Raw genomic sequence first — 14,209 nt, forward strand, 5'->3', positions numbered from 1 at the left:
ATTACGGGTCACGTCAGAACGACCTTTTGCGAATTTTGACAGACCAATGAAATGACTGACAAGAAATCGACATTAGCCAATCAGAAGGCAGCTTTCTCCAGCTTTACGACACTAGTTTCAAACTGGCGACTACACTTCGAAACATATTTTGATGTACTCTCAATTGAAAAAATTAAAACTGATAAGAAGAACACTCTGGAATGGCTTATAGATGGCCTAGATTGTATGGATATAATCATAAAACTCGTAACTGTCGTTCGGAATACCCCGTGTTAAATATTTCGTGGTTGCATGATTAAAAAACACATTCCGACTGTCACTTTCATGATCTGGTAAGCGACGCTTTGATTGGTTGGATGAAAGGTCGTTCTGACATGACCCTTAATGGGATGTCCTCAGATCTTTGTCAAGCGATAGCGAGAACAAAGATATGATTTTAATGAGATTGGGCCATGTTCGGTTCAGCAGAACCTGACAAAACATGATTATGGGTTAAAAAACATAACAGCAGAGCCAACACAACAATATTCAATGTGGATTTCAGTTACAATTACGGAAACATGGCGATATGTGGAGACAAATACAAATACTGGAGAACATAGCAAATATAGGATTTACATCTCTTCTCAATTTGAACACAAATACCAGGCAGCAGACTTGTTATAATTTATATCAACTCAAAACAGAAAAGATCTGAAGTTGTGCCAAGTGAACAAATTAATCAGTAAATCAGTGTTGAGGCTTCTATATTCGTCGTAAGAGTGAGTGACGGATTCAGATAAGCACATATGATATCTGCATCTTGAAAGTGAATATAATTGGGGAGTTCCGAATGGAAAAAAATATAGCTGCTCCATTTATATTGTTGTGCATCTTTTACAAAAGCTGTTGTTTCTGAGCACCACTGCATCCCCACCCAAACTGGAGAACTCTCAAGGTTCTATTTGTGTTGGTTTTCTTTTGCTATCAGAATTTCCAAAAGGTGGCCGAAAAAGAAGCAGAAGAGAATTACAAAGGTTACATCTGATTGTTCAAGGACCCCCACGTCATTTGTTTGGGTGGTCAAATTTTGTCATGAACTATGATGGAGTTGTCCTCCGTCCTTCACACAGACGTGTATTGAATCTGAGAAAAAGATCTGATCAAATTGAGATGGATACCTCTTTTAGCATAATTCAAGAAATATCACAGGGGTTTGGGCGACCCAAAGAACACACTTCACAATGTTTGCCCATGTTTGGAAAGGAACTTGGTTCGTCGATGAGACGAGGCTTGAAACATCTTTTATCGATGATGAGACATTCAGTTATTTTTAGAACCACAACGATTGGGCCATCTGTGCCACAAGCAGTATGTGACACCATTCTCAATTATTAGTAAGGCCAAAAAAAATAAAAGAATTGGTCTCGGGCAATGACTTTTGGAAACAGTACTGTCGGGCGGTGTTTTTCTGTTGTTGTTTGTTTAAACTAGTATGTAACCAAATAAACAGTTGTGTACCATTAACCTGGTAAAGAGCCTCCCTACATAAACAAGCATACAAACTTCTATTGCCGCCATGACAATAACACGAGATGCACAGTAAAGCAGTGTGCATGTAAAGGGAAGTAACTGCGAGCTATATTGGATCACATTTTTCTTAAGTATTAGGATTTAATTTTTTTTTTAAAAATGGAAATAAAAAAGATACGTGTGGCAGACTTTATGATGATGCAGGCTGTGCCTGAGAACCAAGTTGCTGTTGTACAAAACGATCTTAGCGCTAAGGTGATCATAACTCCCATACCCTAACATAGATTTACGACAGTCGTAGCGCGAAGGTTGTTTTGAACAACGGCACCAAAGACTATTATTTTCGTTAGCCTGACAATACATGAACATAACAACGTGATAACGAAATCAGTTAACCTAGTGAGTGGGTTTGAAAGATTTGAACAAAATAAGTCTTATATGCTTCCAGCTTTGTGAAAAGTGTGAGCTAGGGTCTGGTGCTAGTGTACAAAGAAATCTGTTCAGAGCATACATGAGTGCATATCCAAAACTATGACAGGACAGCTAACTGTGGCACTCCGATGACAAATTAAACCCTGACCCCACCCAAGCCAAAAAGGGTGAAGCAAAATCATATTTCTAAGTGAAATTTATTGAATATAATTTCCCTGATGTCATATTGATAAAGCTGACTTAGATAGCAACCATGTAACCCTGGCATTGACACTGGAATGTGCAAACGGGAAACAGGAAAAGTGTTCAATGTCTCAGTTTCCATTGTTAAGATATCACATAGCTTTCATATAGACACAATCACCAACTGCAATACGGACAAGAGACTCTTGTACACGACAAGGGCAGACTTCAAGGTCAAGGTCAGTCTCTCACGAAAGTATCAAGGTCAATGTCAGTCTCTCATGAAAGTATCAAGGTCAGTCTCTCACTAAAGTATCAAGGTCAAGGTCAGTCTCTCATGAAAGTATCAAGGTAAAGGTCGGTCTGTCACTAAAGTATCAAGGTCGTCTCTAGTCTGGTTCGAGCTGCCACATCTTCTGTGTAGAATGACTCCGTAGATCGACCTGCAGATCATCCCCAGACCAAAGAATCCTATGACGCCTGAGTAAATGGCAAACTGAAAACAGAGACAGTTTGTTGACATATATATACATTTGTACAAAACGGTAATAAATAACATGCAAGTGATTCCATGACATTTGCAGGACTGCATGGCATTACCAGAATACCAGTTTGCTGCAATATACTTTTCAAATGATGCGTATTGCAATATTTTTTTGTGGCCTGGTAGATTGGGTACAAATTATATAACAAGTTTCATTATTTATCTGTATCATTTAACATAAAATCTACACAGAAATGTATTCACAAAGGATGTTTCCCTTCAAAATTGATCGACAAAAGGGCTGTTACACGGAAGTGATTTCTCTCTCACGTTGTCATCTCCCATTTCTATGACTACAAAATTGCTGCAACTGTTTGTTTGTTTGTTGTTTAACGCCGCACTCAGCAATATTCCAGCTATATGACGGCGGTCTGTAAAATAATCGAGTCTGGACAAGACAATCCAGTGATAGACATTATGAGCATCGATCCATGCAATTGGGATCGATGCCATGTATCAACCAAGTCAGCGAGCCTGACCACCCGATCCCGTTAGTCGCCTTTTACGACAAGCATAGTCGCCTTTTAAGGCACGCATGGGTTGCTGCAGACGAATTATAACTTGGAATCTTCACGGGTCTTGCAGCAACTGACCACACCGTCTTTGAGATCGTAATATTTACTTTAGTATTTAAAAAATAAGATCTGCATGTACGATCAGTTTCAGTCACTGTCAATCACAACAACTCCGATATATCATGATACATATCTCAATATAGATACCTGTAACGCAATATATTGCAATATAATGTTTTTGCCAATACACGGTCCTTGGCATTTGATTGGTTAACCAAGCAATTTGTTTTGCATTTAAGGTCGCATAAACTGAAAAAATAAGGCCACGTCTCTAGAAGACTAATGTACCCTGACTGGCACATAACAGAATGGGCATGTCTTTGCATGAATAATGTCACTGAACTTGTATTCTACCATCACCCACACTGCTGCTTTTCGATGTTGTTGATGTGTTTAACCAATCAATGAAACCACAACCAACAGTGAGCACTCAGATTACACTGCGAGGACTTATGCGTACGATAAAACACATCTGGATGAGGGTTTTAAATTTCATAAAAACCTGAGGGTAAGTGTTTTATTTCACTTATAAACCGACAAAAAGAAACTTAAAACAACATATATCAACATTTTTATGTTTCAAAAATACTTTCCATGAACCTCAGGAAACGGGCGTAAAATATCTGTTGCTGGCTTACAGTACTTGATGGTAAAAGCCATTCAAAAAGCATTGTGGTTTATCCGCGCTTCTGTAGCCTAGTGGTGCACTCCCTAGGCTACAGATACGAAGGTTGCATGTTCCTTCCACGGGAATGTAAAGAAAACATTTGTCACTTGATTTTACATTTCGTTTCATTGTGTTAAAATGCAAAACTAATTTCTAGCAAGTAACGTTCATATGTTACAATATAAACGGGAGTTGAATAATAAAATCCCTGGCATATAATATAAAATTTCCGGGATATTAGACCACTGACGTGTACAATTGTGAAGAAAGGGGTAGTGTGTTGTCAATGACAAGTAGTATAATGGATATGTGCGTGTCCTGCCTCGGCTAACAAGGAGTGAGTGAGTGAGTGAGTGAGTGAGAGGGTGGGTGGGTGGGTGAGTGAGTGAGTGAGTGAGTGAGTGAGTGAGTGAGTGAGTGAGTGAGTGAGTGAGTGAGTGAGTGAGTTTGGTTTTAGGACGCTTTTAGCAATATTCCAGCAATATCATGCAGGGGACACCAGAAATGGGCTTCCCTCATTGTAACCATGTGTGGAATCGAACCCAGGTCTTTGTTGTTATGAGTGAATGCTTTATGAGACTCCCCCCCCCCAAAGTTGTAGTTTTGAGCTCAATAGCCCATAATAGTACGTGCTGATCTGTGCCTAAGGGAACGTAGTCAATTTCATCGTCATGACCTCCACATGCACAACATGAGCACCCTCTCTACCTGTAAGAAACCAAGTATGTATATCTGAGAATCAGTGAGGGAAGATGATCACCTGGGATAAGGCCGAGAAGGTGGTATCTCTGTTGATGGCTGCTGCACAGGTGAAGATGAGTATGACGACGCCAGACACCATCATGTTGATGCCAAACACAAACGCAAACCGTTTACCCGTGACAAAAGAAGCCACTCGATACCTGCATGTACAAGACAGAAATTCATGGTAAAAACTCAAATATCAAAAGTATTATTATTATTTCTAGAAACACGCTGGTAAGTGAGAATTAGGTGAGTATTGTTTTACAAAAGAAACGGGCTACACACATTGTGCACGTGAGGAATAGAACCCGGGCTTTCAGCGTGACAAGCGAATGCTTTTACCACACGGCTACCCCACCGCCCCTGTTGAAAAGTGAGATAGGATTTCGGTGAAAAGGTTATCCCTCAGCTTTTTCCTCTTATAACATAGTTAACTGAATCCTATTCCCACATTCACAACAAAGTAAAATTAAGTAGACCTACAACTTTAAAACTAGTGTGACAGGGCTCGATTTGTCTATATAATACATGCACCAGTGCAACATATTGACAAATGCAACCTAATATCTCAATCTCATTAAAATCAGATCTTAGTTCTCTCTATCGCTAAACTTAGGTCTGAGGACATCCCATTACGGGTCACGTCAGAACGACCTTTCATCCAACCAATCAAAGCGACGCTTACCAGAAATGAAAAGTGACAGTCGGAATGTGGTTTTATTCATCATGCAACCTCGAAAACGTTAACACGGGGTATTCCGAACGACAGTTACGGCCAGTACAACTGTTTCTGTCAAAATTATCGTCTATCACTCGTTTACGCGGGATAAAAATTAGAACGGAGGAGTAGGTGGGAAGTATTGCCATACAATTGAGATGATATGCAAGACATTCCGGAACGTTCGTTAGTTCAGATGAAGGTTCGGGAAAGGTTGTATGGGGATGTCATCAGATCTTTGATTAAATGAAATTTCATTCGGTTGAACAGAGTGAATTAGACTGTAATTGATTTCTCTTGAAGGTAAAGCCAGGTATAAAGGGAGGTTATTCAAGGTAGAGGGCGCAAACGTGAGGGGTATATACAGGAATTGTGAAGCCAGGGTAGTTTAATCTCTCCTGTGGTGTCGCCGTTACAGTGCAGTCTGTTTACTTTATGTTTGTTCTGTGCGTTATGAACATTTTCTGTTGTCAGGTCTTGGTAGTCTTGCTGCAAGACAAATGTCAACACAGTGACGAGGATGGTTCTGAACCACGAAGCATGGATGGTACCTGGTACATGCATGTATCTTACAGTAAGATGTTACAGTGTCGGTGACTGGCGTGGTTCTGAGATCATATGGATCAAGGCTAGTGACGCTACTGGTGTTTGTAAAAGGAAATTTCATTGCAGAGTAAATGCCTTGGTGTGTGCCACAGGGGAAACCACCATTGTGTGTTTGTTGTTTATATCTGGCTTGACGAGGTTTTGGAAGAGAAAGAGAATAACACAAACACAAACTAACAATCTGTATAGGAGGTTTGCCATTGATGACAACACCACGAAAACACTGTAAGTACAAACTGTATTAAAAATCATGTCACAGTCATCAGTGAGTGAATGAGTATGGTTTTACACCACTTTTAGCAATATTCCAGCAATATCACGGCGGGGGACACCAGAAATGGGCTTCACACATTGTACCCATGTCGGGAATCGAACCCGGGTCTTCGGCGTGACGAGTGAACACTTTAACCACTAGGCTACCGACCGCCCCCACAAACAGTCATCAGAGATCTGACATTAAATTTATTTAGACTGGTTCATGCATCTATGTTTCGACATGGTTTTGCCTGGGTCCCAAAAGGTTTTCTTGTTTACATGCACGTGGTGCAAGTTAACTCAAGTTCCTCAAATCAAGCCCTGTGTGAGATTTCAGTTTGTAACCATGGCAACCTACATAGCTATCGTGATGGTCATCTGGTAGAGGACCCTGCAGGCGATGTACAGCGAGTGCCTCATCCAGATGTTGTCAAGGACAGCCATCAGCACCAGCAGCAGGCTCTGGACCAGTGATGTGCCTCCCAGGAAGAAAGTTTCAAAATTGGACCAATTTACTGTCAGGAAGCTTGTCAGAAGGACAAATAATATTGCTGAAATAATAAAAACAAAAAATTAACCAAATTTCATGTAACCACAGAAACCATATGAGTTTCAAAACAGGGCATTCATTTGATAAATGGTTTTATAGTTGATGGAATTGATTGATTGGAATCAAAATAATTAATTACGCTAAGAGAGGTGAGGAGAGGTGAAATCCAAGAGTATTGCACTTACATATATGGCCATGTGCATGCATGTGTGTGTGGTAGCTTGTACTAGTCCGAAATGATGCCGATTTATAGTGCTAGCTCACTGAGATAACGTGCCACAGTTTAACATGAATTCCCCACTCAGACACAGTATACTGACTCCGAGCTGACCAGTCCTTGTTTTAGCCCCTTAATGCCGAGCACTAGGCAGGGTAACAGCAAGTACCATCTTTGAATGTCTTTTGGTATGACGTGACTGGGGATCGAACCCCCAACCTTCTGCTCTGTGGGCGGGTGCTCTTCCTCTAGACCACCGAAGGTATAAAGACTTTTTCTTAACTTATTCTTTTTCAGTCACGGCTGTATTTCCAGGCCAACAAAATAAATGTCTGCAGTCAATTTTATCGTACATTCAACAAATATTTGATAATTATGCACACAATTCTACACTTTTTATCTTAGTTTTCGTAGATTTCCTTGTTTTGCACCTGTTTGACTTTGCAGCTTAGGGCAGCCATTTTTCTGATAAACTTATCTGGGGCTAGAATAGCTTTTTGTAACACACAGCAGTGTGTATAGGGATATATATGTCAGTGCCTTGTATAAATAATTTTTTTGTTTCATCGACGTTTGATGTCAAACAAATGTATTTGTATTTGTTATGAATAAGCATCCCTCCCCCTTGTCAAGTTTTCAAGCACCTGGGTCACTTATTACAGTGAATATGGTACTTCACTTGAATTCCAGTATGAGATATTACTCGCAATAATTACTGTGAATGTACATATTTCAGTAATAAAACAAAAGTTTGACAATCAATTGTTAACTTCACTTGAATTCTAGCATGACATATTACTCACAATAATTACTCCGAATGTACATATTTTCAGTAATAAAACAAAAGTTTGACAATCAGTTGTTATTTTTGTTGAAACATCTCTGATATGCCAAAGGGACATAACTCCACACAGAAAACTGCATTGCCTCTAACAACTTGGCCTCCCATGCCCCCACTTACTCACCTGTATGTCCATAACAGGAAGAATCTTGTATTCAAACCCATGATCTTACCAATGAGGAGATACACCGATTCCACAGTCGCATCTGTAGAGTTCCGTACTTGGTGCTCCTCTGCCAGAAGGTGAACTGATGCTCCCACTTGAAAGTCTACAATTGTTGCAAGTATCCAAAACACGGACCACAGTATCACAGAAACGTCCGTATAGGTTTCTCTAAACGAATTCACACTTAACATAAACTTCTCCTTTAAATTCTCCTTTTCCTCCAGCTGTTGGGACTCCTCGATTCTAGTCCTGTCCAGACTGGACATGTCCGAACACTCGGACATCATATCGCTGTAGGAAAAACCCAGAGAGCTTGTGTCTATGTCATAGAATGTTGGTCCTGCAGTGCAGGGGAGTCCAGACGAGTCCAGACTGCTCCCGGGGAGGTCGTAAGTTTTTGGGGCAGAGTTACCTGCCCTTTTTGCATGAGTTGTCTCCCCTTGTAAGTGACCATTTTGAATTGAACAGTTGCCATGGCTACCCCCTGGCGCCAGATTTTGAGTCTGGAACATGCCATGACTGGGACTCTGTAGTTCTCGTTCGATCACCTGCTGGAAAGTTGACAGGGATGCCGACGGAAGCAACACAGAAAACACAAACGCCGAACACATAAATCCAAGTGTCAGAGAATTCAACATGAAGTATTCTGTGTAGAACACCTGCACCAACACCTGTCCTATAGCATACGCAAGCAGTCTTCCCAGAAGCAAAGCTATTCGAGAGAATCCTGCAACCTTGTGGAACTTTTCGGGCTCAGCTACAGCAAAAGCATAGCCGAAGTAAGCAATATCGGTTGTCGAACTGAAGGCTGCTGTGAATATGGATAGTTGTATGACTAGTAGGCTGCGGCCCCATGTGAGGAGAGCTGTGTAGGCTATGAGGGCCAAGATGCCGAGTGATATCGTAGGCTTGTAGAACACCAGGTCTGTGATGAGCAGCACAAGGACCAGCACACAGGGGAAAGAGTAGGCATACACAGGATAGGCCTGGAACAAACATACATATCCATTATACACAGGATAGGCCTGGAACAAACATACACATCCATTATACACAGGATAGGCCTGGAACAAACATATATATCCATTATACACAGGATAGGCCTGGCACAAACATACATATCCATTATACACAGGATAGGCCTGGCACAAACATACATATCCATTATACACAGGATAGGCCTAGAACAAACATACATATCCATTGTCCACTGGATAGGCCTGGAACAAACATATATATCCATTATACACAGGATAGGCCTAGAACAAACATACATATCCATTATACACAGGATAGGCCTGGAACAAACATATATATCCATTATACACAGGATAGGCCTGGAACAAACATATATATCCATTATACACAGAATAGGCCTGGAACAAACATATATATCCATTATACACAGGATTGGCCTAGAACAAACATACATATCCATTATACACAGGATAGGCCTGGAACAAACATATATATCCATTATACACAGGATAGGCCTGGAACAAACATATATATCCATTATACACAGGATAGGCCTGGAACAAACATATATATCCATTATACATAGAATAGGCCTGGAACAAACATATATATCCATTATACACAGAATAGGCCTGGAACAAACATATATATCCATTATACACAGAATAGGCCTGGAACAAACATACATATCCATTATACACAGGATAGGCCTGGAACAAACATATATATCCATTATACACAGGATAGGCCTGGAACAAACATACATATCCATTATACACAGGATAGCCTTTGAACAAACATATATATCCATTATACACAGGATAGGCCTGGAACAAACATATAAATCCATTATATACAAGATAGGCCTGGAATAAACATACACATCTATTATACACAGGGTAGGCCTGGAATAATCATACATATCCATTATCCACAGGAAGGATACTCCAGCTGGTCTGGGTGAGATAATGAACACTCACCTCAAACTCCAGCTGGTCCGGTGAGATAATGAACACTCACCTCAAACTCCTGCTGGTCCGGTGAGATAAAGAACACTCACCTCAAACTCCAGCTGGTCCGGTGAGATAAAGAACACTCACCTCAAACTCCAGCTGGTCCGGTGAGATAAAGAATACTCACCTCAAACTCCTGCTGGTCCGGTGAGATAAAGAACACTCACCTCAAACTCCAGCTGGTCCGGTGAGATAAAGAACACTCACCTCAAACTCCAGCTGGTCCGGTGAGATAAAGAATACTCACCTCAAACTCCAGCTGGTCCGGTGAGATAAAGAACACTCACCTCAAACTCCAGCTGGTCCGGTGAGATAAAGAATACTCACCTTAAACTCCAGCTGGTTGGGTGAGATAAAGAATACTCACCTCAAACTCCAGCTGGTACGGTGAGATAAAGAATACTCACCTCAAACTCCAGCTGGTCCGGTGAGATAAAGAATACTCACCTCAAACTCCAGCTGGTCCGGTGAGATAAAGAATACTCACCTCAAACTCCAGCTGGTCTGGGTGAAATAATGAACACACCACAAACTCCAGCTGGTTGGGTGAGATAATGAACACTCACCTCAAACTCCAGCTGGTCTGGGTGAGATAATGAACACTCACCTCAAACTCCAGCTGTTTTGGGTGAGATAATGAACACTCACCTTAAACTCCAGCTGGTCTGGGTGAGATAATGAACACTCACCTTAAACTCCAGCTGGTCTGGGTGAGATAATGAACACTCACCTCAAACTCCAGCTGGTGTGGGTGAGATAGATAATACTCACCTCAAACTTCAGCTGGTCCAGGCCGAGAAAAGGAATACTCACCTCAAACTCCAGGAGGTCCAGGGTGAGATAACACTCATCTCAAACTGCAGCTGGTCTGGGTGAGATAATGAACACTCACCACAAACGCCAGCTGGTCGGGTGAGATAATGAACACTCACCTTAAACTCCAGCTGGTCTGGGTGAGATAATGAACACTCACCTCAAACTCCAGCTGGTGTGGGTGAGATAGATAATACTCACTTCAAACTCCAGCTGGTGTGGGTGAGATAGATAATACTCACCTCAAACTCCAGCTGGTGTGGGTGAGATAGATAATACTCACCTCAAACTCCAGGAGGTCCAGGGTGAGATAAAGAATACTCACCTCAAACTGCAGCTGGTCTGGTGAGATAAAGAACACTCACCTCAAACTCCAGCTGATCCTGGGTGAGATTGAACGTTGCTGAAGTCAGGTAGGAGTCTCGGAACATTCCAAGGAAGTGTAGCTCCTTCAGGAAACCAACTCCGCACAGGGACACTACAGCCACCTTCCAGGTAACCATGGTGAAGTAGCGTGTCACATCTGTAACATAACACTGCGGTGAGTCAGCAAATGAGAGCTTGCAGCACATGTATCAGATTAAAGATCAAAAGTGTGAGTGGGTGGGTATTACAATATGAAAATGTTGAGGTCAAAGGTCAAAAGAGTATTACTGCCATATCAGGTAAAGGGATCAATCATCATGCTGTAAGATTATATGTGTAGCGTGTTGACCTTGACCTTGACCATATTCAACCCATGTTTGTTGCAAATGTTTGTAAAATTCCCAAAGAGTTTATAAATTTCCCTATTTATGCTACTTTAGTAACAACTAATGTTATAGCTTTGTAGTGACTTGTATTCAACTGATGACAGGATCAAGGAAGACAAGACTTTAATTTTTTTTTCATAACTCTATTGACTGCAATGTTGAGTATTATAAAATACCTCTAAAATTGTGAAAATATGTTTTTCGGAACATCCTAAATTTCAACAAAATAACATTTATTTTTCCCCACTTCGCCTGCCAACAGCACTTAGTTTGGACTCCTAAATGAATACCTGTAGTATCATGAACGAATTATCGTGACACAAATTGAGTGAGTGAGTTGAGTTTAACGCCACTTTGTACAGTAGTCTAGTTATATCACAGTGTGTCAACTTAATGTGGGAGGAAAGTTTCGTGAGATGCATGTCTCAGACGTTTACCACAACGAACATGAATAGGGTGCTGACAAGCAAAGCAACATAATTGGGGAGAACCGGGATTCAACCCACGATACAAATTGCATCATGAAATCAGTACAAGGACAATATTACAACATAGGGAAATGAGATAATCATATTTTTTACATTAAATCATTAAATCAACAAACAATTCAATCAACTAAAAGTTGAATTCACCAAATTGAAAGATGTGTATGCAATATCTTAACAACCTAACATAAACAATTTCAAAATGGTCTCGAAATTTGGAAAAAGAATTGTTATTTTGTTCAAATTTAGGATTTTTTCGAAATCGCCATTTTCTTAAATTCAGAGGTCTTTGACATTTTATGTTATTGACACTGCATTCAACATCGTACAACAAAGCATTAACCATGTTCCTCTCTATTATAGGTCCTGATATCGTGAAATTCAAGTCAACCTGACCAAGCCATCACATTGGTTATACCGTATTTGACGTAATAAGCGACCCACTCTAATAAGCGCCCACAGTGATATTTGCTAATATATTGGCTAGTGAACAATCCCAATAAGCACCCCTTCCGATTGATCAATGTGCACAAGACCTATTTATTTTTGTATAATACGCACTCGTGTGTTATATGCACCCTTTAAAAATTCTGGTAAAAAAATTCTGGAGAAATATAGCTGTATGCACAGACCTTTTTTTTGTATCATTTCAGGCTGTCAGTATAAACCACGAAATTTACGATCTTTCAAGGTGTTTTTTTTCACCAAAATTTTATTCGAATAAGAGGCCCTTATTTCTAATTTGGAGAGCGTCCTGGATGCTTATTACGACGAATACGGTAACTTTTTTAACAAGAAATTGATGATCCCTTGATAAATCCCTGCTTGTATTATTGGTCATGGAATTCACGATTGGAATTTGAACTGAATAAAAGGGGAAGACAAGTGAGAGACATTGGTAGGGCGTGGATGGAAAGATAATATTACTGGTATTCAACTACATGGTTTGTTTTGTTTGTTGTTTAATGCCACACTCACTAATATTCCAGCTTATGACAGCGGTCTGTAAATAATCGTGTCTAGACCAGACAATCCAGTGATTGACATCATGAGCATCGATCCACACAATTGGGATACGATGACATGCATCAACCAAGTCAGTGAGCCTTACCACCAGATCCCATTAGTCGCCTCTTACGACAAGCATCGGTTGCTGAAGACCTATTCTAATTCTACTGTCGGCTAGCCACAATGGCTAGACTGGACCCTCGTGGAATGGTTCATGCCATAAAAGTCCAGCAACCGAACACTAATTTGTGTTTATGGTCTGGTGAACACTAGTACAACGGACAAGCGTAGGTTGTTGGGGACCTTGTCAATTCAGGACATACTATCCTAACTAACTGATTCCACTGAAGATACAAACGTGACTCATCATTAACTGGGTTGACAAACCTCCAACTCTGGCCACAATTCAAGTTGAATGTCTGTTGATGTCGCTTACTGCTTGTGCACAAGAACACCCGGAAGCAAAATGAAACGAATGGCAGAGTGACCTCCCCTGACCATAGGCGCAAATCAGCACTAGTCGAAATAGTTCAGTACCAAACCGACGCAGCAATACGGTCGAAACGGGTCAATACCTGAACAGTTGGTCTTGTCAAAGCGGAGGAAGTATATCTAAAGTTGTGCGGTATATGTTTTACATTTGATGAATAAAGATAACATGTTGTTGTTTTGAAATCTATTCGATAACAAATCTATGAGGCCTAGATTATCTGTGGTGCCTTTTCATAGTTGGGGATTTTTGAAAAATGTATTTTTCAAGTTTCCCTGGCAATGACTTTGACTGACTGAAAATCACCAAACTTGGCACATAAGTAGGTCTAGTGGTAAACTGCTGGTGCCTTTTCATTGTTTGGGATTTAAAAAAAAAAATATTTTTCGAGTTTCCGTGGCAACGACTTTGACTTAGACTGACAATTACCAAACTTGGCACAGATCTTGAAAACCGTGCAATATTTCTTCACCAAACATGGCACATAAGTAGGTCTAGTGGTAAACTGGCGCCTTTTCATAGTTGGGAATTTTTGAAAAATGTATTTTTCGAGTTTCCCTATCAACGACTTTGACTTAGACTGAAAATCACCAAACTTGGCACATATCTTGAAAACCGTGCAATGTTTCTTCTCCAAACTTGGCAGATAAATAGGTCTAG

General features: G+C 40.6%; 1 protein-coding gene across 1 annotated transcript; it reads right to left on the bottom strand.

Annotated features, from left to right (window-relative positions):
* Nucleotides 1–1,265: 1,265 nt before the first annotated feature.
* Nucleotides 1,266–13,509, bottom strand: LOC139447874 (thiamine transporter 1-like). The gene is made up of 6 exons (XM_071229352.1): nt 13,447–13,509; nt 11,180–11,337; nt 8,018–8,996; nt 6,595–6,787; nt 4,674–4,815; nt 1,266–2,623 (listed from the first exon to the last, which is right to left on the bottom strand). Exons 2-6 carry the CDS (start codon nt 11,315–11,317, stop codon nt 2,474–2,476), a joined length of 1,602 nt encoding a protein of 533 aa, XP_071085453.1. The 5' UTR covers nt 11,318–11,337; nt 13,447–13,509; the 3' UTR covers nt 1,266–2,473.
* Nucleotides 13,510–14,209: the final 700 nt, after the last annotated feature.

Source organism: Haliotis cracherodii, unplaced genomic scaffold (genome assembly GCF_022045235.1).
Source record: "Haliotis cracherodii isolate W230 unplaced genomic scaffold, xgHalCrac1.p SCAF_7, whole genome shotgun sequence".
NCBI lineage: Eukaryota > Metazoa > Mollusca > Gastropoda > Lepetellida > Haliotidae > Haliotis > Haliotis cracherodii.

Coding starts and splice junctions, on each gene's coding strand:
- LOC139447874 (XM_071229352.1), bottom strand. CDS start 11,317: ATGGTTACCTGGAAGGTGGCTGTAGTGTCCCTGTGCGGAGTTGGTTTC. Junction 6,788..8,017: donor ATCGGTGTATCTCCTCATTG/GTAAGATCATGG, acceptor TTATTATTTCAG/CAATATTATTTGTCCTTCTG. Junction 4,816..6,594: donor ATGACCATCACGATAGCTAT/GTAGGTTGCCAT, acceptor TTGTACATGCAG/GTATCGAGTGGCTTCTTTTG.